The 25,665-nt window shown below is 40.3% G+C and overlaps 1 protein-coding gene across 3 annotated transcripts in view; it reads right to left on the bottom strand.

The window, feature by feature from the left end:
* Nucleotides 1–25,665, bottom strand: part of TNS2 (tensin 2) — an 84,891-nt gene that overhangs the window by 16,329 nt on the left and 42,897 nt on the right. For all 3 annotated transcript variants that reach the window (XM_072134597.1, XM_072134599.1, XM_072134598.1), the window contains exons 2-17: nucleotides 21,833–21,938; nucleotides 18,337–18,374; nucleotides 16,043–16,081; nucleotides 14,890–14,928; nucleotides 11,773–11,819; nucleotides 11,132–11,303; nucleotides 10,793–10,843; nucleotides 9,727–9,849; nucleotides 9,169–9,233; nucleotides 7,048–7,131; nucleotides 4,319–4,431; nucleotides 2,534–2,594; nucleotides 2,365–2,449; nucleotides 2,056–2,185; nucleotides 1,056–1,121; nucleotides 664–780 (exon numbers count right to left, since the gene is read on the bottom strand). In XM_072134597.1, coding sequence (XP_071990698.1) covers nucleotides 664–780; nucleotides 1,056–1,121; nucleotides 2,056–2,185; nucleotides 2,365–2,449; nucleotides 2,534–2,594; nucleotides 4,319–4,431; nucleotides 7,048–7,131; nucleotides 9,169–9,233; nucleotides 9,727–9,849; nucleotides 10,793–10,843; nucleotides 11,132–11,303; nucleotides 11,773–11,819; nucleotides 14,890–14,928; nucleotides 16,043–16,081; nucleotides 18,337–18,374; nucleotides 21,833–21,938 — 1,336 coding nt within the window. The remainder of the gene's footprint in view (nucleotides 1–663; nucleotides 781–1,055; nucleotides 1,122–2,055; nucleotides 2,186–2,364; nucleotides 2,450–2,533; nucleotides 2,595–4,318; nucleotides 4,432–7,047; nucleotides 7,132–9,168; nucleotides 9,234–9,726; nucleotides 9,850–10,792; nucleotides 10,844–11,131; nucleotides 11,304–11,772; nucleotides 11,820–14,889; nucleotides 14,929–16,042; nucleotides 16,082–18,336; nucleotides 18,375–21,832; nucleotides 21,939–25,665) is intronic.

The raw sequence follows: 25,665 nt of genomic DNA, 5'->3' as shown, positions 1-25,665 counted from the left end.
CTGAAACCATTCTTTTAGCTAAAATTGATTCCCTCAGATCCCCATAAATCATCTTTATAAACTTGCCTTGTATAATGCCAAATCTAGAGGGTGCCGAGAGGGGGCGTGGGTTTCTTGGGCTGAATCCTGCAACTTCTCAGAATTCAGCAATAATGTCTTGTGACCATGCTGACATCATCTCAAGTCCTTTAGCCTCCTAACATTAACAAACTGTACCCCATGCATGTATCTGATCACATCTGATCACAACATACCCACATGGAATTCTAATCCTCCATGGAGGCATATAGTGACTTCATGCGACCAGATACATGCATGCTTGTATGTCTTCTTTACTTAATAACAGCAAATTATCTTCCAATTGTCTGTGCGTTCTGTCTGCTGAATCACTGACTTGTCATATGTACATGAAAAGCTTCTACCCATTAAAGTGTAACTGCTGAAACCAAAACCCACATCAATTTTACATCACTAATATCAACCAGAACTAGAATATAAAGCAGTCTATGGGAATGTTCTCAGTGCAAATTATTACAAAGGAAGTGACTAATCCACTTGGTCTCTCCCCCATACCTACGAGTGACATGGAATATGGAGACCTTTGACCTCCACAATAAACACTTATTTTCCCCAGCTGTTATATACGACATTCAGTGCACTCACCCTCCAGACTGTCCTCGTGGTTAACATTGAGGTTCTCATAAGAGTCATAGCGGACAAGTGGATCAGTGATGTCGTAATCCACTGAAACGTTGGGGTCTTTGCGGAAAACCTCTCGCCCTTTAATGTGGGAGATGGAGACATAAAGGAGGAGGTTATATAGCAGTTTCAGAAGGCAGACAAACAGCTGAGTGGTGTGTAGGTGGGAGACAGATGTGTTTAGGAAATACAAATTGGTTGGCTGAAAAATCGGGGGCTTCCACTGTATATTGACATCATCTGTACAGGAAGCACATATGCCTAGATGTGGCTGACACTTTGCGACATGTCTAGAACTAAGACAAGAGAAGGAAAATCAAATGGAGCCAGACAATATGACTAAGGGGTGACCTTACCTTTAACTTTGTCCTGTCCAGAAGAAAATATAAATTCCACTGCCGCATCATCTGGAAATCTTTCATCTGGAAGAAGAAACAAGAATTACCGTAAGTACAGGAGAAGACAGGAACTGGTAATGGTCTGAAGGATGGGCTGGCATGACATTGAGAAGATCAGGCAATGACAGGGACCGCTATACAAATGGCCCCCTATATCTCTGCTTCTCTTGTGAATTAAAGACCATATTATATCAAAAGTATAATTTTTTATGGCTATCATAACTCTCTTTATGTTCCTGTAAAACATTGAAGATTCTGTAAATCCATCACATCCTGGAGCCCCAGCTGTCACTGAACCTCATCCTTTGGCTGTGTCTGCATTCAGTTATAAGGATATCCTTTGGTAAACAAAAGGATTATAGAACTGGCCTTTCCATTATGGTTTTCTCTGCTTAAGTTCCACTTTTAATTTTAATATCAAAACATTAGGTTTGTTCATGGAGTGGCTTTTTATTCCTGTTCTCCACTAACAGCATGTGGACGCTTTTAATCCAACATGTCTGTTCTGAAAGTTTTGTTTTTAAAAAATGAAACTGCGTTCTACCAATTTTTGGACAATACATACTCACGTCTGAGAAACCCACACATATCACATGGTTGGCACTCATGTGGTGAAAGTTTTTATGGACAACCACTGGGGAGATACTCGGTACCGAAGTGGGACCTTCTCTTCTGTGCTTTCACAGAGCTGTGCCATCATTACTGTGTGTATTCATTTTTAAAGGCAATTTGAGCCATTAAGTCATTGGCAGGTCCCAATGGACTGGTGTGTTAGATTACAAAATTTCCAAATATGGGACCAGGTTAAAATAAACCCCCATAAAGGGCAATTTGGAACACTTAACCTACCAGCCTCTAGAGATTTGGCTTTGAGACAAATAAAATCAAAAAAGTCCCTTTTGGCTCAACCTACTCAAAACATTTGGCCGACTTGCAACATCGGGATGGTAGGTCTCACCTGAGCAGGCACAGTCCAGTTGGTCTTTACTGAAGCAGAGATGAGTGTTGTGGATTGTGCACGTATGGAACTGAAGTCTGAACAGGACTTCCCTCTCGTGAGACTTGCAACGCTTATGGTAGCACTTCACCTGTCATGAATAAATCAGGGTTTTAAGAAGACCTCAACATATAAACAGTTAAGATTTGGTAAGATACTTTATATCTAAGTGCTATGTCTAGCAGATACACCATGAAGGCATTGTCAAGCTGGAGAATGCTAGTATACCTTCCTTCATTACGGTGTAGAAATGTACAGACTAATACATACCATGATATCACCTTTAAGAAGCAATGCTGGCTCCAAGCTTATACACAGCTGGCGTTTCTTACTAGTGCCATCCCCTTGACTTATGCTGTAGAAAAAAGCGTGAGATTTAGCTTAAATTATAGGCGGTATTATAAATGGCCTAGTGCTGAGATACAGATATGAAACTCACTAAATTCCTGAGGTGTAGACGAGCTGCATGGACTGGTAGATCTTCAGAAACGGGCAAAATCCTGGAACAAAGAATGATAAAACAATATGAAAGAGGATTTACAATAGGAAGAAAAAACAAGTCTTGGCATTCCTGTTACTTTATGTGGCATAGACAGGAATGTGCCGGGCTGATACAGCAAAATAAAGGAAATGCTATGACACAAGTGAAATAACATGGGTTTATTGGTGCAGATGGCAAACATATGGTGAGATATTGTCAGCATATACATCTGTGGCAAGAATACATTATGGATGAAACTGGGTTCACACAAGGGCAGCTCAGTGGGCAAAGGGACTAGAACGTTCCCAGTAGACATGAAGAGGTGAAGGTCAAGACTTAGGAGATGGTCTCTGAAAATCTCCTGTAGTAAAAAAGTCAAGGCTTCTGGCTTTCATGGTAAGACTTCAGAGCAGATTTATGTAGTTGGTTCCCATAGAAAATCTGATTTCACTTAGTTTCCCCAAAAAAAGAAAGTGTTTTGCTGTGGCTTCCCCTTGTTAAAAGACCATGGCCCATTCAGGAGCTGGGGAGGGTATCTCTACGAAAATCACTAGTCTTGGAACATGGAAAAAATACATAGCCATGAATAGCAAATACTCATATAAATAAAGTAAAAAAATGCTGCTAAATGGCAAATCAGCTCACATCTCTGAAATTAGAAAAGAAGTGAGTGCTACACTGCATGCTAGGCTAACGCTAAGCAGATGTCTGACATATGCGTGAAGATGATTGGTATGCACAGACCACAAGGGAAGCGGAGTGACTCAGGTCTGGAAACCTGCGCCCTCATCCTATATTCTATCTGTATGGAAACAAGCATTGGCCGCATATGTTTTGATTACATTTGGCATGCCCGTATTCATTTAAGGTTTTGTTTTTCCAAACTAATTTTGGAAACAAGAAAATATTTAATTCCAAATGGCAATGAGAAGTGGGAGTCTCTGTCTGGCACGCCAGTCAATGTCCAAGGTGGAGTTTTTAATACGCTTGATGCGAACTCTATGGATCTGGGAAGCAGATGTCAAGGAGAAGGCAGGATTTATGAGAAACATATGTGACTAAGACAAATGTATAATGAGCACCATGTAAGCTGAAATTAATAGTGGAACAATTACAGAGAAATTCAGCCCTGTATGCAGAATACAGCTAGTTTCTCAATTCTGCAGCCATGAAAACATGAAGCCACCTCCCCGAGCTATCTCTTAGATACAGAGTCAATGTCATAGATAGAATCTGCCATCTGATGATATACAGCACGTTACTATTCCCAAATATCTTAGGCTTTTAGGGTATATCCTCAGATTATAAGATACACATGGGTCACAGGCCTGAGATGTGGGTCCCACGTTTGAGAAGTAGTCCACCATAGCACCGATGGCCATCAAAAGTTGGTGACAGTCTTCTACTTATGTTATTTTTGATTTTACCTACATTAGGTGTCCACAGTACTTCATAAAAGAAAAAAAATTAGATCTCTCCGCCAATACCAACTAACATGAAGATTGACCAATTCCCAGTATAACCACCATTTGGATCCCAAATACTGCCATGGTCACTACCATAAAGGTTGTCCTCCCTAAAAAATTATCTACTTTGGAACATGTTATACCAATAATAATATATAGTATGGGGAAGAATGCAAAGTGAATACATGTTTCTTGCTCTATACAGGTGATTCTTAGCCTCTATTATCTCTGAAGTATGTAGTACAGTCATATGTCAACTTCTGCCGTGAACACTTACCTCCATCATTCTGAAGCCCAGGGATCACAGGGAGCAGCACACATTGCAACGATAACATGTCACTGCTGATCTTTATGGTCCCTGACAATAATCCTCCAAAATAATTGATGTACCTGCACAAAGAGGCATCACAGGAATTAGTGACAAAAATTCTTGGAGGCTTAAATAATTAGTACAGGCAGTCCCGGGGTTACGTACAAGATAGGGTCTGTAGGTTTGTTATTAAGTTGAATTTGCATGTAAGTCAGAACTGTATATTTTATAATAGTAACTCCAGACAAATTTTAGTTTAGTCTCTGTGACAAATGGATTTATAAAATGTTGGTGTATCATAAGAACCAGGATTACCATAAATGTTATAGCTGTTTATTGTAGCCTGGGGCTAATGTACAGCAAATTACCAACATCCAGAGGTCTGTTTGTAACTAGGGGTCGTCTGTAAGTCGAGTGTTCTTAAGTAGGGGACCACCTGTATAATAGATACTAATATAGAGCTATAGATAAATCGTCAAAAAGGTAATCATGTCATCACAAGACTTCATGAAAATCTCCTTCAAACATGCAGTGTCAAGTCTAAAAGGTATGAAAAAGATATAGAATAGAATATAGAAAAATCCATGAGTTACTATAACAATTGATTTGACGGTTTCTTAAATGTCTCAATTTTTTTTTAGTAGAATCTTGTATAAATATATCAATTGGGTCACAAAGCATAGTTCATAAAGTTGTATTCACAGAACTTTACATTCAAACGTCATTTAGAAAATCATTGTAGAAGTACAGAATTATGGATAATTCATGTTGGAAAAAAATTCCCCAATTAGGAGAGTTTAAAAGTTATAAAAGGAAAAAAAACTCAACCGTTACAAAAATCCTCTTTTCATAACAGTAATAAGATACCCCAAAGATGGGTCCACAAATTAGCAGTCAAGTGAAAATGTACGTTTGCTGATATTAGTAAATTTACATTGGGAGGCTATTATCTAAATTAGACTATTATCCTAACTGATGAAATTTTTTCCATGTGTCGTGACAGATTGAGGACTCGAGAAAACTCAATTACAGCAAATTATATTTCCATGGATTTAAACAATTTTCCATGGGAAAAAAAACCATTCAAATCCACACAGAAGTATTGCAGTATATGAACATTTCACAACCAGAGACTTGATACATCAAAATTCTGTTTTAATTTCGGTCAATGGACCAATACATTAACTTCAGAAAAATTATGGTGACAAACAGATATCACAGACAATCATCTTTTTTATGCATATGTAAATAACCCTGCAAGGTCACCAGAGCTGATTTACCCAATTTGCCAACAGACATCCATGACAGAGAAGGTAAAAATGTTAATCGCGGCCAAAGAGAGGGGCACTGGGCACTGGGCAAATCTGTCCTACTTTTGGTAACTTGCAGGCTGATTTGCATTTCCATCAGAAGATAATTATTTCAGGATTGCTATTTTAGTTTGTGACCACAATGTTATATTTCTGTTCTTATTAAAGGCTCCTACTAGTCTACTAATTTTTAAGGCATTTAAAGAGATCAGAAATGTTTGCATTGACTTTGCCTGCCTCCATTTCAGGTGTTCAAAGTCATGCTCTGTTGCAGTTTCTGGGTAAGGAACATGCAAATAGGGCATAAAAGGAAAACTATACCTCAGAGATGACTTATATAAGGCTATTCAACAGGGACATGACATGTGATAATAGACAACTCCATAGACAACTGTGGACAGGATTGTTTCAACAGGCTTCTTGAAAATTAGAGCAATATAGAAACATGCATGTGGGGGACATTTATCAGGGCTTCCGACCATTTAAGCCTGAAATGTACACCAGCAAAGCTCAACACTAGAATCATCAGGTGGCCAGAACCTCTTGATTTATCCATCACAGGAGCAGAGCTTCATCATACACTGGAGTACGAAGCACCGGCGCATAACAAATGTTCTCCTATACAACTAAAAAGCTGGTCGGCAAAGGCAATCTCCATAAGTAGTAGGAATTCCTTCCTGACCCATGTCCATGGCTTCTAACCTAACCAAACCAGTTTCCTATGCTACACAGATGAATTGTAATAACATGGAGATGCAGATTTCTATGGTTGGGTGTCTATCCTTTTGGAAAATAATTACGGGTTTCGGATATTATCCTACATGATGTCACTAGGCTTCTTTTACCAAACTATGTCACTAGACTTCTTTTACCAAACCATTTGCATATTCCATGCTCCGAAAGAAGCCATCCTTATGTAGGTGATAACCCAATACTGTAAATCAAAGTTGGCCAATATTTCATCGAAAAACACCTAATCAATGTTTGACGGCTCTGTCATATCAGGCTTGAGCCAGTAGGCTTCAGTTGTATGGTTATATAGAAGATCCTTATTCATCTTTACCTATGAAAGAACTAGGTGCAGATTTACATTAATAAGATTAATATTAATATTACATCATCTGACTTAACTAGAACTTTCCTTGTCATTCCTGTAAGGAAACATGACTTATTTTGCCAATCCGTATCACAGGAAACGAGTTCAATGAAAAGCATTCTGCAGCTTCTGATAACAGGACACAGGGCAAGTGAATATTTCTCCTCTACAACAGGAAAAGCTCCTGATTTCCCAACTACACGTAAGGAAAACATTATTGAAGTGTTTTGGCATGGCATGTGAGTCGTGAATAATGTTATGGCTCCCCGACCCAGTTTTTCTGCACAGACCTGCGTTGGGATGGATGAAGAGATGAAGAGACCTTATCTTCACAGAACTTTCTCATGGCCAAAGTGCTGAGTGCCTGATCCACGCTGCAAACAGGGAACGGAAACAAAGCGTGTGAATGACAGCGAAGGGAAGAGGAGCGAGATAGGACAAAGCACGAAAAGTGGAAACAATTCAAGTAAAGGACAAAATGAGTGCAAACTGCAATATCAGGGAAACAGAATAAGTAACGAGAAGAAGAAAAACAATCCATGAGGTTAAGAAATTATTCAAGTACTGGGCATCTGGTTTCTGCTGACTCCATGTACAACCTATATTCTCCGGCTGCTGGCAAGATGTTCTGGAAATGCTATAGCCTAAAGATCAGAGTTGCCAACCACTGGTTTAGATATGTGAAACATTTTTGACATGACCACCCGAAATTGAAGTAAAAGTAGTTTTTCTAGGGGGTGGTCTTCTCAAGGAAGATATCCAGTATGAAAAATATATGGTGGAACTGAAAATCTGTCATCGGAAATCTCAACTGGATAACGTCATGTTCACACAGGGGGAGATTTATGAAGCGTTGTCTTACAGTTTTCTGGCGAGCAAGGTTTTTACAAAGCCCCATCACCACCAGTTTCCGGATCCCCTAATGGTGATTGGTGCAGATAGGGACATGAGCTCACCGATACGGACTACCATATGTACTATAGTCTCTGCCAGAAAACCGGTGGAGACAATAGCTAAAATTGGTCGCTAGAGATCCCATCTGGATCTACTAAGATACTGGAGGTGGATATAATTAAGACAAAATTTTGGCACTGGATTTTACAGGTAGGGCATTTTGGATTGTATTTTCTACACATAGAATGTATTATAGGGATAACCCCTTAAGAGCCAGGTTTACACACTATTAAAGGGGTTGGCCACTTTACCTCATGTTTTTGTGGTGTGTGGGGGGCAGGATATTAGGTAATTTACCAATATACATCTATTAAAGGTTTTGCTCTACTTACTTGATAAGTGAAGTGAAGCCTCCTGTCTTTTACCTCATCAGCCAGAGATTCCTGTCCATAAAACGGCCACTGATGGAGGGTCATGTGATCTTTGACCATGAACAATCGCGAGTTAGACATCACATGACCCTCCATCTGCAGCCATTTTATGGGCAGGAATCTTTGGCTGATGAGGTAAAAGACAGGAGGCTCCACTTTACATATCAAGAAAGTGGTGCAGAACTATTACTAGATGTATATTGGTAAGTTACCTAATATCCTGCCCCCCACACCCACATTACAAAACACATGAGGTAAAGTAGCCAACCCCTTTAATTTGCAAATCTCTTATTTGCAACAGTGTGTTCATGCACAGCATATGATGTCTATGTAATAGTGATAATAGTCTGACAATGGAAGGCCATTCATTTCTATGCTGATGACCTCAAATAACTCTGTAACACGTCAGATTAATTTAATTAGAGCCTAGGGAAAACAGCCAATACTTGTTTCACAGGGTTATCACTATCTCAGATCAAAATTTGTAAAATCACATGAAGACAACCTTAATAAGACCATAACCACATACAATAGTTACTTTTAGAAAAAAAACCATTTAAAGGGAGCTAAATAAATATTATGTAGAGAATTAACAAGTTTAAAGGGGTTGGCCACTTTACCTCATGTTTTTTGTAATGTGTGGGGGTAGGATATTAAGTATTTACCAATATATATATCTATTAAAAATATTGGTGGGGATTTGACACTACTACAGATTGTGGCAAGGTGGGGTGGGGTACATAGTGTAGATCAGGATCAGTGGTAGATAATACTAGCTACTACAACAACTCAAGTTAACTGGATGAGTATCAATATCTGGATATGACCATCAAATAATTTATGGAGCTAATTAATTCTGCTCTATATACTGTGTACTTCCGATTCCAAGGCGACTATAGAACTAAGTAGCTATATCCATACAATAGGATATCAATGGATATTAGTGCTGGCTAAATGATAAATCCACCTATGACATCACCACTGATCAGCAGAGACTAGGGGACAGTGTCTTAACTACCATATCCAACACTTCACATGGAGGCTACATTTAATTTTAGTCACAATTGAAATTTGGCAAAAAAGTACCTTGCTGACACCTTGCTATAATGCATGTAGGATGCAATAACCACTCCGGTCTTCCCCTGGTTGCCCTGTCAAAAGAAAGAAAGGGGCCAATGAGTAATGGATGGTGACACCATATACAGAAGATATGTAACATATGTCTTCAGGATTAAAGGGGTTGTCCACTTTCAGCAAATAATTGATATTGTCTATGTAATGAAAAGCTAAACAATTTTCCAATATACAGTTTTCATTGGTCACTTCCTGTGGATAGAAATCTGTCCCTAGTCATGTGATGTCACACAGGTGCACAAGCAGTTAGTATCACAGACAGTTATCAGAGCGGTTTGTTATAATGAGCCGTGCACCTGTGTGACATCACATGACCAGGGACCGGTTTTTATCCACAGGAAGTAAACAATGAAGTTTCCTGCAGAATGACACCAAGCTGAGGTCTAGAAAACCAGGAGAAATGGTTACAGAGAGTAAATTGGAAAATTTTAAGACACATTACACAAACAATATCAACTATTTGATAAAAGTGGACAACTCCTTTAACAACTGTAGCATTCCGGTCTTTACCTTGCAGTGCAGGACGACCACATGCTGTGGGTCACTGTTGAGCCAGGCCTCCATGGCTTTACAAATGGAGCATATCACATCAAGAGGCGGTGCATGACAGTCCGGCCAGAAAAACTCCTGAACCTAGGAGACCAAAAGGTTAATTTATATCACATGGTCATACCATTGACAGATAATTAGCTGAGGAGGTGTAACACGATAGTATATAAATGTATATTATAGACTATTGGAGATGTGGAACAAGAGGTGCTACGTCTGGAGAAGGTACAGAGGCCCAGGTCACAGACAAGGCTGGGTCATATACCACAAAGAGCTGGTTTGGCATAAAATCCAAATAAAGCGGCTACCACCAGGTTCACAGGCAGATTGTTCTCCTATAGCTGCTCACATACTTCCCCTATAATAGCCTATTGATGGATGTGAATGTGTTTCTGTGCTGTAGGTGGCATGTGGGGGTGTGAGGATGTGGTGGTGAGGCTGCGGGATTAGGCTGTAGGGTGGGGGGCTGGTGGGAGAGAAGAAAAGCACAAGAAGAAGAATATAATGAGCAAGGGGGTGTTATTTTAGCTATAAATCGCAGCTAACTAATGGGCTAATGTATGGACACATTTATGACCAAATATATCCGCTATGATAAATCTGTCACAACACACAAAACTGTGGTGACAAACCACATCCATAAATGGAGGCTCCTGGAGCAAAATATATTTGACAACTAATACCTACCGGTAATCTATAATGAAATTTTGGGGTGGGTCACCTTGAAGGAAATCTGTCAGTCAGCAGGTCAGAAATTAAAAGGGGTTGGTCACTTATACCAAACTTTAATAGGGTAAGTATAAGACCATAACAGAGTGACCCTTATTATAGGTACTCTGATGAAGTTTGCCGTTCGCTGCCAGGAGCCACAGGTCATGTAACACACTAGCAACAGGAATAAGAAATTCTCCTTCCCAGAGAATGGAGGTCACTACTGTCTGCACTACCCCTCCATCATAACCACTCTCTCATATCAGTGGTTGCTGCACCCTCCCTGTAAGTACTCACTTATACGTGATACATTTACCTTTGGGTTGAGTTTTCTAATGTCATGTCTTTTCCTTGACAGGTTAAAAAACTGTAAACACAAATGCAAAAAAAAATGTTTTTATTAATTTAATTATACAAAATACACTCAAGCTTTAGAAAAATGTATGTCTTTCATACAAAAATCATTATCAATAGGGTTAACATTGACTTGAGTTCCTGTTATAATGTAGATGACAATTTTTATCAATTTTGGAAATACATTTTTATTCCATTTTTATTGGGTCCAGTCATGACGTGATTCAACACAGAGGTGAGGTAAGTTTTTTTTTAAGGTTGTTATCTAAATCTTTTCTACATTTTGTAGAAATGTTCATACCAGGTATTTGTCCTCATGCTTGGACCTCAGCATGCTTGCCACTTCCCGCAGATTACTCCGATATCTCTGTTCCTCCAGGACAGAGGGGAAGTAGACACTGATGATACGTTCTGTGATATATGTCAGGTCCAGGTCATAGCTACGCTGGATAACTTGATCCAGGCTAAAACTCCTGCCATAAGGAAAGTACAATAGATCTAGTTATCACTTAAAAACTAAAAAAAAAGAATCCCCTCATAGAGGCACAGGTATCTAGTTTTTGGCTTCTTTTTTTCTTAATTTTCTCTTTAAGGGCCATGTCTACTTTTTTCCTTTTTTTGTGCCCAAGGCAACCTCCCTCTTCTAAGTTCTTCATGGTCAATTTTGCTGCAACGTCCTTAATTGAAATGTGAAAGTTGTGTCTATTTTAAAAAGGTGCACAAATCCACACCTGCCCCCTAACATGTGTGTATGGAATAGTTTAGAGATGTCTGCTACTTTTTGGAGAAAAGGCACAAGGCCAGACTTATGACACATGTCCCCCATGGAGGTTACAGCAGAAGGATCCTCCCACCCTTACGATATAGCTGACTACAGACAGGCCCGCACACATACCCTGGGGTTTGAATAGAAGTAGAGCAGTAGTAGGTATCTAGCCTCACCTTGGCAGAGAGCTTCTTTGTTTGACACTGAGAGATTTGGTGGAACCCTGCAAAATACAACAAAACAATAATTTAGCACATCAAATTAACAAAATCAATGAAAATGTAGTCAGAGATAGAACATTTAGGAAAGCTGAACTACTTCCCTATGGAGGATTTAATTTCATCTCGCCCGAATACCCCAAACACAAACATGATGGGACTTACTCCACAAGTATATGTTTTGATGCTTAGAAGAAAAGGATTAAGCCGATGAAATCCAACCACCCAATCCTTATCTCATTACATCTGCTGTTGCAGAAGAGTATGGAGACCACCATACACTTGACCATGTGATGCTGAAGGTATTCTTTGGGGACACCCTAATTCATAGCTCTACTATGAATGGCTTAAAGGAAATCTACCATTTATTTTTATGCACTGTGAAACAAATATACCTTGAGAATATCTGTAACGACACTGATGCAGAAACATATATATATATAATCTCTGATCCGCGTGGTTTTGCTCTAAAAACAAAACTGGGTGCAGACTGGCTACTGTACATAAACACATTACAAGGAGCTTCATGAACTGTCCAGACAGGACTAATCAACCAGAGCTGGATGACTCATACATAGCAGCTGGGGGATAGTGCAGCGATTGATTACTTCTGCCTGTTAGGGACAACACAGTCAACACAGAGTTCTTTAAAGCAGTGCATAATTAGGGCGAGGAGAGCGCCTGGGCAGCCACAGGAGTGACAGAGTCTCATTATCAAAATTTTATAATTATTTTTTCAGCAAACCACTCAGTTCAGTGATTAAACAAGATATGTTTCTGCATTATTGTAGCTACAGCATTCTCAAGGTATGTTTGCATCATAATGCATAAAAGAAAATGGTAGATTTAAACTTTATTGATGCCAAGAGGACTTCAGTGTACGCCCCCTCCCTAATCTCCAAACAATTGCAACAATTTTGAATCCTCTCCCAAATCCCCTGTAGACTAAATGAGTAGTTAATGAAACCTATACGACATGATATTGGGTGAAGATAGGGTACAGGGGCTGAGAATTCATTACAGTGACACTCCTTTAAGCCACAAAATATAGCTTTTTATGAAGTAGAGGTCACTATATACACATGACATGGGACTCTATTGCCTTCCATGCCTCACCCTGAGTGTAGAATTGCAGGTTTCATTTATATCATGTAATGTGTTATTTATATATATAGGGTTCTCAGACAGGGCAGTATTAGCACTGGTTCTCATTTCCATAGTATAGTGGTTATACAATTCTCAGCGGAGCCAGCGCTCCTCCTGTTTCCTTCTTGTTCAGCGCAGGATTGCAAAACTCTAATGAGAAAATTGGTTTGTGGTGTTTATCCAGGAGCAACAACAGCACAAATAGCAGAATGCAGCCAGGAGGTCCCGAATAACAACTAGTTATAGTCAGGGACGACATATCTAATAATGCTAATGCTCTATACTCACTGCTTGCAAGAACCTACAGTCTATGAGGATGAGGGGGTGACACAAGAGCTTACAGTCTATGAGGATGAGGGGGTGACACAAGAGCTTACAGTCTATGAGGATGAAGGTGGTGACACAAGAGCTTACAGTCTATGAGGATGAAGGTGGTGACACAAGAGCTTACAGTCTATGAGGATGAGGGGGTGACACAAGACCTTACAGTCTATGAGGATTAGGGGGTGACACAAGAGCTTACAGTCTATGAGGATGAGGGGGTGACACAAGAGCTTACAGTCTATGAGGATGAGGGGGTGACACAAGACCTTACAATCTATGAGGGGGAGACACAAGAGCTTACAGTCTATGAGGATGAGGGGGTGACACAAGAGTTTACAGTCTATGAGGATGAGGGGGAGACACAAGAGCTTACAGTCTATGAGGATGAAGGTGGTGACACACGAGCTTACAGTCTATGAGGATGAGGGGGTGACACAAGGGCTTACAGTCTATGAGGATGAGGGGGTGACACAAGGGCTTACAGTCTATGAGGATGAGGGGGTGACACAAGAGCTTACAGTCTATGAGGATGAGGGGGTGACACAAGAGCTTCCAGTCTATGAGGATGAAGGGGGTGACACAAGAGCTTACAGTCTATGAGGATGAGGGGGTGACACAAGAGCTTCCAGTCTATGATGAGGGGGTGACACAAGAGCTTACAATCTATGAGGATGAGGGAGTGACACAAGAGCTTACAGTCTATGAGGATGAAGGGGTGACACAAGAGCTTACAGTCTATGAGGATGAAGGGGTGACACAAGAGCTTACAGTCTATGAGGTGGAGGGGATGACACAAGAGCTTACAGTCTATGAAGATGTGGGGATGACACAAGAGCTTACAGTCTATGAGAATGAAGGGGGGACACAAGAGCTTACAGTCTATGAGGATGAAGGGGGGACACAAGAGGTTACAGTCTATGAGGATGAAGGGGGGACACAAGCTTACAGTCTATCAGCTTGCATAGTGGGCCAGTCATTCTTTATAAGGAAAATGTAGGAAATCGCCCTGCACAGCATTCATGTATCTCATGGACAGTGAATGTGAGTGATAGAGAAAGCCAAGTGCTGTGCTCAGCAATTTCCAATTTCCGATAACTGAATGGAATGGAAGGAGACATACTCGTGATGCCACTAAATGAATTTATGATTCTCTGGATTGAATTTATTGTAGAGGGTTCTTACTAGTCCCAGTAGTAGGTCCCTCACTGATATAGGGGATAACATGAAAACTTTAAGGTAAACTTTCCTAATAATAAGTTGCACAATCGCGGCCTATACAGTTATAATAAAAGGAGTCCTGAGGAACACTGTTATTAGGATACATCTAGATTTACTTTTACCTTAAATTCAGGCATTGCATCTATATAATAAGTATATCTAGAATGATTACAAAAAGACCCTTATACCAGAGCGTGTCCCTGATTTCTCCTTTCTCTCGCCCCTCCTTCCCATCTTCTTCCCCAGAACTGGCTGTGTCACTCTCTCCTTATTTTGCGCCAAGAAAAACTTCACACAGAAACGCAGCCACGTCCTGCTCATTTCCATCACCCCTTCCTTGCCAGCCCCTACATTTTCCCTGCATCTATTAACCCGTTCCCTCCTTACCATGTGCTGGATGCATGGACCCGGAGCTGTTCTTCTTCTCTGCATGGGAGGACACAAGTTAATATATACACAACCTCATTTATCTAACAGAGACTTCAAATAGGGATAACAGCACAGGCCGTGACCGGTTCCAGATATAATATTTTTCAAATTGACTAAAAAGTTATTTCTGTAATAATAGACTAATTATAGGTTAGAATTCAGTACAGAAGAGTAACTTTAACTTGAAGAATGTGGATACACGTAGAAAATTTATAACATGGACCTTATGTGCCATTTGTGCTATAAAAACCTTATGGCTTCCATAGACAGCAGTGCCCAAAGGCTTTCATTGTTTCATAAAAATTGGTTAAAGTGGTTATTCAGGGCTCCTCCCCTTTAACACCTGAAATCATAGCGTCCCCCTGAAGAGATGGCAGCATTCAGTATTGCTGTGGCCTATTTCATGTCTACCGGGCACAGCGCCATATATTGCATAGTGGCTGTGTTTTATATTGCAGAAAAGCCTCATTCATTTCTATTGGACGTGATATCAAAAATCTTTGAAGCACATTGCAAACACTTCAAATGTGTTCCAGGAATCAGACCCCAGACCGTCTGTTCTGTTATGCTAAACATAAATGATGAAATTTCTAGAATACCTATTAAATTTTTACTCTGTCCAAACTTTTTTTAGTTACAATTTTCCAAAAGATTAGTTTGGTTTAATGGTTTTAGCAAGATCTCTGCTTGCTTTGCTTTCATTGCTCACAATTAATAAGGATCAGTTTATGTGAAGGACACACAGGAGCTAGATGGGTTACACCTCCACCTCTGTGCGCTCATGCCCAGCGGGGATCAGCCTCTGCATGCAGGGTCTTCTCTCTGTATTAGTCACTTTAACGATTCATATTATACTACATATGTGGATAATTTCTTATAATCAATAATATTAATAATCAATTAAATCCAGTAAACAGATTTTTTTAATTAATGTAAAGAATTTCTAAAAAGAAGTATATTAAAAAGTTGTGAGACTTTTACCAAGAGCAACATTTATTTGCTAAAACTATAATACTTCTATAATATTATTGGTTCTGATTTTTTAGAGAGGTCCAGTGTGTAACTCTTTCTCAAGTTTCCTATAGAAAAAATGTAAGGGTTCCCTACTCACCATGTCGGCTGGTGGGGGGGATGAGCAACCAAGTGGTACCTGCAAGAGTGCATAGGGTAAGAGTAGCGTCAAGAGGCAAGAAGGATAATAACTTGACATTTCCAACCTAGCAATGTGACATCAGTATATAGACAAGGAGTCCAAAATGACTTTACACAACCTGTTAAGTATGATGGGGAAAGCCAACAAAATCATGTCATGGGTTCACTATGAGATGGCAGGAGAAGAAAAAGGCGCGTTACAATTGCTGCATCCCATTTTCAGAAGATTGAATTCTCTTTCTCCTATTTGAGGACAAATATGCTACATACTTAAGACTGCTACTTAGACTACTTGACTTAAGTCAAGCTTTATCCGTGTGTTTCGGGAGTTGGGTGTATGGTCAGCTTTAGCATCAAAGTGGTCTACTGTGACTCAAATGACAAGTAGATGACACTGAAAAGTAGATGACACTGAAGGTTGAGAAGACCTCCTGTCCTTTACCTCTTTCCTAGTCCTGAGAACCTCACCCTGAGAACATCACCAAATAAACCACAAAAATAATCATTACTCATCCTACAGAACTGTACACTTACACAAAATCTCTACCTTTCATTAAGTTTCTATTAAAGACTCCCAGAATTTTGACATAAGTTACATAAAACAGCCACATAAGCCCCCTAATGCTCTCATGCCATTCAAAATACACGGGTGCCAAAAAAAACCAAACCGGCTTTTGACACCTAATGCTTTGGCAATAAAATTTTGCTAATGCAGGTGCGGCCAAAGGCAGTCAAATGTTTTAAGTGAAAAAAGAAAAAGTTAACACAGGAACTGGGTTGATATTGCAGCATGTATGACTATACCTAATACAACATGAGAAGCTCTGTACACTATATAGGCGTAAAACACATGACAGACCAGCTAGAATATGAGAAAAAAATCCAATCCTTATAAGACTTTTGGACACATTATTGCTTCCTTGATACAACGTAACATGATCAGATAACTCCAGGACCCTTTAACACTAATCCTGTAAACACATTAAATTACAACCAACGTATGGAAGGATAAACAGTCTGAGCCACAGCCCTGGGAAAACCCGTCAGGTCTCCCGTATAGATCCTACAAAAGATCCTTATTCAGCAGTACACACAAAATTAGGAGTTGAGATTTCACAGGGCTCGAGTTTATATATAGACGGCCCTGGGAAAATCAACATACAAGACGCCTGCAGAGATACCACAAAGGATCTTTATCTAGAAGAACATATAAACTTAATAGTAGGTGAGTTCAAACTTCACAGGGCATAGGTTTATGGGCAGACAGGGAACCCCCCCCCCCATGGTGCGGACAGAGGGCCCATTCAGAGCCCAATCTCCCCTGAAAAAGAAAGTCCGGCTACTCCACCTTATGACACTGAATGGGGGATGAAAGACTCTCCTCTTCTGACATGCTATGTGTCCGCTCTTAAGATTCTTCCCCAGGATAGGAAGTGAGGGATTCTTGCATGGGTTTACAGATTACCTCAATGTTGATTGGGTTTTATGTAGATGCTTTTGATGCAGTTGTTGAATACTTTATAGTGTGCTCGTTTTGGGTTTAGGAAACTTCAAAAAATACTGAATTCACGAACATAGTATATGTTCCTGAGAACGCAGTCGACAGTACACACATACAACTGGACCATGGATATAAGAATGAACAACAATTGTATGAACAGTCGTGTACAGATACAGTTTTACATATGTTCCCAATTTCTCTGGATCAGAATGAATTAAAGGCTTTGGGTATCTCAAGTATTAGGATCAGACAGGTAAAATCTATCCTGTTAGCTCCTTCTTTTCTTTGATTTCCCAAATATATATATATATATATATACCATATTTTTCAGACTATAAGGCGCACAAAAAAAAACTTTGATTTTCTCAGAAATCAAAGGTGCGCCTTATAGTCCAGTGCGCCTTATATATGAACCGTACTTACAGACAACAGCTGCCATGAACTGTGCACAGGTCTGCCACCTGCTGGTCATTCATCCTTATAATCAGGTGCGCCTTATAATCCGGTGCACTTTATATATGAACCTAGACATTTTAGCAGGCATTTATTGATGGTGCGCCTTATAATCTGGTGCACCTTATAGTCCGAAAAATACGGTGTGTGTGTGTGTGTGTATATATATATATATATATATATATATATATATATATATATATATATATATATATATATATTTTTTTTTTTTTTTTTTTTTTTTATGTCAATAATTTAAAATCAATGATCAGTTTAATGAGACAGTCCAGCAGTCTTACCTTTCCTTCACATTTCTTGTGACTTATAATCTTGCAGACTGCAAAAAAACATGAGATATTAAACATTTTTGATGGGACTATTGTTACAAATTGCTTGTCATGTTAGACTTCCATCTACACTGGAATTCTGAGGAATATACATTTCTAAACTAATATCTACAAGGATACTGTCGGGTCAGAACGAGAGTAAGTTCTGATACAACCCCAATCATCAACTTCCCCAGGGTTGTCCCTGCCTACTAGACGACCGCCCTATATGACGGTCCTCAAATGGGAGATGTTTTATACACTTATTATTATGAAGGAAAGGGAGCAGGGACAACAAAGTTGAAGTCTGCATGCCAAGTCAAAAGTGAGAGTATATCAGACAAAAAAATCGCAGCCCAGAGAATAGAGTGCAAACAATGTCATAAAAAAGACGGCAGCACAGTACAAAATCGCATACAAGGTATGGAGAAGGTAGAATCAACACACAGGTAGGTAACCAAATAACTGGCAGGGGAATCCAGTGTCAAGAAGGCTTTATAGCTGACTAAGAGGCAGCTGAGCAAAAACACTCAAAGCTTTAACCCTTTCATTTCACTCTACTGAACACTTGATCACCTTTATTGATTAGCGTTCTCTTCCATTATTCTGCACAGCTAGAACTCATTCTCAGAACCATGACCTGACCCCTAGATTTCTAAATCTCCTTAAACTATAAAAAATAAATGGGACTTCCTAGAATTCATCATACCACCCATGGAAACCCCCTTGGCATTATGGCCACTTCTAATAGAAATGCAGATAACATCTCTGTATCTCACACAATAAAACAATACATCAAGAAGGGGTGTAACTAAAGAGGGTGCGCTCAGGGTTGTGGTCATACCGAAACATTGAAAATTCCCTCTATGACGGGGGCACAGTAGGCGAAAATAAAGCCATCTATTTTGGTTTGACCACATTAATATACAATGTCCCTGGTCACTGCTACCTGTCAAAGGCCTACAATCAGGCAGACAAACTAAAAACTATTATATATCTAATACATCATTCATTTCTAATACAGATTCATTTGTGCTTTGTCCAAAAAGTGGCACAAATGGGTGTGGTTTAACAAAATTTATAAAATCCTAACACCTTTTGTGATCATACAAGTCATACTTGTCTAAAGATTTATCATCCAGTATGAGCCATTGTGATGAATCTGGTCCATTTGTAGACCGTCTTGTCAAAGAATATACTGTCTAAGGGCACATTTTCATGAACATGTGTCCACCTGGCCATAGCCGGGTGGACATACGTCCGGTGCCATGGAGAGGAGGAGTGTTGACCCCTCCCCTCTCCATAGAGATACACGGAACTCGGCACCGTAACATGGGGAAAGATAGGACATGTCCTATCTTTTCCCCATGTACGGAGCAGTACGGTGCCAGGACAGGACCATACCACTCTGCGCCCATTGCTGACCTATGGGGGACGTATATACAGCCCCAAGCTTGTGGCTGTATATACGTCCCCCAATGGTCGTGTGAATGAAGCCTAAGTATTAGACAGGATTAGTAAATCACCCCGTGCAGAGTAGAGTGAGGCTCTAGAAACCCGAAATTCCCACAGCCAGATATATACATGATCTATACAGAAACCTACTACCAATACACAAACGTCATCTGGAGCAAAGCCTGCAGATTCATTTCTACTTACATCACACACTTAAAGACGAACATTCAGCCCTCTCCTAACTAGGAGTCATAGCTAAATGTGGTTTAATGGGAAAACTGGAAACTCCTCATTTATGGTTTACAGGAAAAGTCAACAACTTAACTATGAGTCGCTGTTGTATGTGACACCGTGACATTACATTGCAATGTGAACTCCCTGCTCATGTTACTGACCACCGAGGTTTTGGCTCACAAAAGGCTCAATTGAGACTGACTGACCTAAATTTGGAGTCCTACAAATCGCAGTGCCACTCATTAACTGAGGTTTAGCTGCACTTTCACTCTGGGAGGTTAGGGACAAAAACGTGCAGGTCATTGTGAAATTCAACCAAACGTACCATAAGTCTAAAATAGTTACAGCTTCTTGCACATGACTAACATTTTCACTGGCAGCCAAGTGGGCAACCAGTTTGTGCGTTAAAAGGAATCTGTCAGCTGTTTTGACCTCACAAAGTTGCAGATCTTGGAAACTAGGCGCAGAACTTTGAAAAATTTACTTATATTCCAGGATTGTGGATGGACTTGGAGCACTCTGGTGCAATGGTGTGCAAGATCTCTTCACTGAACACAGCACAGCTCTTCCCCTAAGCTAGTAAGAGCAGCAGTCGGCTTCTGGTTAGGTATTGCAGCAGAAGGGAGATATGCAGAGATCAAAGACTAGAACAGTGTCAGGATATTCCGCCAGTGCACCGAGTCCAGGTACAATGTTGGAATATAAATTAATTTTACCATGAATCTACGTGGTTATAATTTATCACAGGAGGAGAGTAGCACAACATGGAAAACTATTTTGACATAGTCTAACTTGGCCAAACTCCTAATTTGCGGATAGTTGATTGTTTTCTGATGATTTAAGACATGACATGCGGTGTAGGTATATGTTTCATCATAGCAATTTATTACTATATGGCATGTGATGTCTCTATGGATTTTCAAAGTATCTTAATAAAAGTCAGATTTAACTGCTGCTGGAATTCCTGCTGCTCAGATACATTATTCCTTTTCTGCCAGTGGATCCCGTTGAGCACTGGATACATCTGTGCACAGCAACCCCTAGCTATGGAGCAACTTAAAGGGATATTCTAATCTTTAGAATTTAGGTCTACAGCATACATCCAAATGTATCCCGTCTCTGGGCCTGCACATTTCTTGAGAACAGGGGTATGTTTACCCTCTTCTGGAGGTTTCACTGTACATGTGACATATGCAACCACTCCCCAGACTAGTCTGTAGGTGCAACAAAAAAGCTCGGTGTATAGACATGGCTACTTACAATTAGCTTCCAGTATAGTAGCTAGACTTTGAGCACTCAGGTGCTCTATGGTGTGAGATCTCTTCACTGAACACAGCACAGTTGCTCACCTTGCTATGAGCAGTAACAGTATTAAGTTATGATAGCAGAAATAAGGTGAATGGAGAAGTTTAAATGCAAAGAATAAGAGTGCAAGTGCTCCAAGTAGAGCTACAATCCTGGAATATGAACACATTTTCACAGTCCTACAAACTACACAAAACAAAGATATGATTACACCGACCTCCAGGGCTAATACCTAACGCAGTCTGCAGCTTTGTATGGTCAAAACTACTGATAGACTCCCTTGAAGCATACCGGCACAAATTTCTTTCAGTCGTTCAATGTAACTACAGTAGGTAACATAATATAAATTATTATAAATATTAGCAAACCTATAGGATAGCCATGATGTTATATCCACAGAATCTGACCTCACTTTTGGGCTGTTATGCCAAGCATGTGATGTCATACCGGGTTAGTAATAGTTGTCACCACTTACCTTTGCAGACGCTGCCTTGGGATATGACAGGCTCACTACAGGCAGCACACAGCCTCTTCTTTTTCAGGACTTTCTCATGGAAAATGTGACGCTCACCCCCCGTGGGCTGCAGAAGAAACAACATCAAGATTAAACATGACCAGAGACCACAAGTCAGAATCAGTGGGAGACCAAAGGATTGGACTCCTTGTTCCAACACAATGCTGGAATTATGGCTTTACAAAATATGTTACAGCGAGACAAGGAAAAATGAAAACTATTTTCGAAATCAAGGAATACGAGGAGACACAGGAATTGATAGAAGTAATGGTAATGGATCCATATGGATTATAGGAGGCCAGGGACATGCTCCAAAAACAGTAAGATAAGGTAGTGCCATCCACCTCTGGCAGTTGAAAATATCCCATCAGAAGAATAGGGAACTAAAATTTCACAAGCCCAACAGATCATGTTGGAGAGTCATAGGAAGCATTCACACAGATAGGGTGATAACCAATGTCAATGAAATCAGCAGGTTTGGACCAAGGTTTGCTCTTTCAGAGGCCGTCCATACATAGGCCAACATCACATAAGGTAGGATATTAGAAATCCAGTGATAACATTGGCATGAATATCCTAGTCTACCCCTCATCCTAGTCAGCGGTGCCAACCTTCAACATAATGAAACTGTAGTACTCCATTGTAAATGTTATGTTATATTTAGGTTTAGTAGATCTAGATTATATCATTACCTAAACCCACTCATTTTGGAAAACCAGTTCTCTGTACTAGCTTCAACATGGCCAATCGTACGGCTCTTAATTTGCATTTCCCTTTCAGAACACATGCACACGTGGAGGAGTATGCATGTGCGTAAAGGGTTGCAGAAAAAGCTGCAACTGTATGGGAAGCTTATAGGGGTGTCCTTACCTTCTGGTAGAGGTAGGTGCCAAAAGTAGGACCAACATCTAATTATAGAATGGGTTTCTCCCACACATTCATTTCAATGGCCCCTTGCACAAGGACTTTCTTTTTTACGTATCGATATGGAGGATGTAGAAAAGTCAGAGGAAGTCTTGACTGTGTTTACAGCTCGGACCATTTTTTGAGAACGTTAAAAATATAGATGGATGACATCTGTGTTGCATCCATACATGTGGAACAATTGCTAAGAAATGCAATCACGTGACCTTACAAGAGGTTGGGACAAGATAGTGACATCATTAGCCAGCTGGCCATTTTCTTTGTGGATCCGGATGACATATTGGGGCACATTTACTAAGGGTCCGCGGACCGCATTTTCATTGGGTCTCCCGATTTTTTCCATTTAACTAGGGAGGCGTGGCCATCGGACAACCCAACTGATTCGAATTAAGCGCGGGATTTAACATTCAAAATTGTGTCGCAAGACATGCACTCACATACACCGGGAAGAAGATGGTGAACTCGGACGGACCTGATCAGGGTAGCGACACATGCAGGAAACTGGACGCACGATCTTAGTGAATTGCGGCAGCTCCGAATTCTCGTCGGACAATGCACCTCGGGGATCGCGATGGGACGAGTAAGTAAATGTGCCCCAGTGTTGAAATATGATACCGTTTTTAGGGCAAAAACAGATTGTGGATCCAGTCAATAAAATGTACAGTGTTTGTGACTTTTTATAACCCATATAAAAGCGCTTAATCCCTATGTATTCTAAATGAAGAAGCCATGAGAATCCAGGTCCAGTAATCCAGATCCCATGAATCAGGGACACTGGGGAACACATTACAGATGTTGGAGTGTTCTCCATTATTACACACATGTATTCATAATTTACACTACAGTCATGACAGCAAGACTTATAAATTATAGCCAATGATATCACTACCTGGATACAGATCTCATCATCTCAGCAAGTGGCGGCATCTACTGATATCACTAATCTGGCATATCCTATAATGACTTTGTATATTTATAGGATAATATGTGTATGATGAGAGGTATTCCACCCCCTACTGCCAACTTGTACAGATGTATGGAGGCCGTGGACTAGATAAAAGCAGTCTATATTTTTTTAACTGTAGCCTAAAGTTTATTAGTGATCTTTTATTTATAGAAGAAATAGCAGAATTTTATACCGTTCAGAGATAACCCTAAATCCCAGATCATTTACTTACGGTTTACATTACAGAAAGATCCATTTACTATTTAAGGGCTTTTCCAGGGTCCATAGAATATGTCATCAATGTCAGATGTGTGGGGGTCTGACACTTGACACCCACACACACCTTAGTCTCAAGTGCTAGAGCTAACATAAGGAAAAGAGTTGGAAACACAGCACCGTTCTCTGTGTAGTGGACAGACTGGGTTACTACACCTTATCCCCTTTTCAAATGAATTGAAGCTGAGCTGCAGTAACCTGGCACTGACACTACTTGAAACACAGAGCTGTGCCTCCTTCTATGATCTCTGCATTAGTTCTGGTGCCAGTAACTACTTTATACAGCTGATAAGTTGAGTTTTTGGATGTCAGGCCCAAACCGTAAGCTTTTACACTAGCATAAGAAAATGAGGAGAAAAAACTTTTTTTTGCCTGAAATGAGTCAAGTTTAGAGGTTGAAGGGGGAGCGTCATTTCAGATCTTGGGCTCTATAGCACCTAGAAGCATATTATCATATTATTACGTATTATCATATTAAAGGCTGCAGACAGACGGTGACGTCACCTGGCTGTTTGCTAATCTCACGCATGCGCCATAGCTCCCTTCCTTGTGCAGTCGGGTGACGTCACCAGCTGTCTTGCGGCCAGCCTACATGGAGGGGAGGAAAACAGAACGGGCGTGAATAAATTAGATCCGATGGAGCCAGGAGGCGCTTGGCTAGCTGAGCGGTGAGCGCCTCCGGCTCATTTGCATAACGTTTATAAGTTGATATATCATTATAGAAGTCGGCTCAGAGCATGCCAGCAGGAGGCCCCCATCACCACTAAGGTAACCACTAAATGAGGTGGTAGATGTCCTTTAAAGATCAGAATCTCATCTTTCATCATCTATTTGGATCTTTATCTTTCTTTAACTGCCTGAATCTCCAATTTTATAGCACACAGAAGCACATTCCTGACTCAAAAACTATGGTTGTCGTTGCTAAAGATAGGGGTGTGTTAGGTGATGCTGGCAGGACTGTGGAGTTGGTAAGTATTCCATATTAGTAGTTGTCTGCTCTGGGGGTCTTCATTATTATTATTGCCTACTCTGAGATCTCCACTGTTTTTGGTTAGAATGCAGTATTTGGTTTCTGAAGTATTATTTATTGCTGTACTGTGGTATTTATCATTTCTGTGGTGGCATTTATGTGTTGTACTATGGTTGTTGGTGCATTTAGGATGATGGTTAGTATTGCATCCTTTAAAGTCAAGCAGTATGACAATATGTGTTGTTCATCCCTGGCCTAAATCCTCAATCTCACGAAACATGTTAAGCCCTATCTACAAGATAGGGCCTAATTTGCTGATCGGTGGGGTCTCAGTAATTTTCGTCAACTCCATACACATGGTCATGCGCGGCTGTCTGCTGCATTAATTTTGGGGAGTGACAAGGGGTCGGACGGAGGTATCTGTGACCCTATTGGAACCCTCGTTCTCGTGATCTTTGGGGGTCTCAGCATTGAAACCCCCACCGATTAGTAGGTTAGTCCCTATCCTGTGGTTAGGGCCTAAATTGTTTCATGGGAAAATTCTTTTAAGTCAGGAACAGAAATTTAAAGGAACCGAGAGTCGGTTTGTATTTTCATAACTCTGACTGCAACAAAATGATCCCTGACTACTACTACGAGAGAGTCATAGCCCTGCATTCTAGCCTCTAAAATTGACTC

This window comes from Engystomops pustulosus, chromosome 2 (genome assembly GCF_040894005.1).
Source record: "Engystomops pustulosus chromosome 2, aEngPut4.maternal, whole genome shotgun sequence".
In the NCBI taxonomy this organism is placed as follows: Eukaryota; Metazoa; Chordata; class Amphibia; order Anura; family Leptodactylidae; genus Engystomops; species Engystomops pustulosus.
The sequence above is the reverse complement of the archived record's forward strand: the minus strand, read 5'-3'. Positions and strand labels throughout refer to the sequence as shown.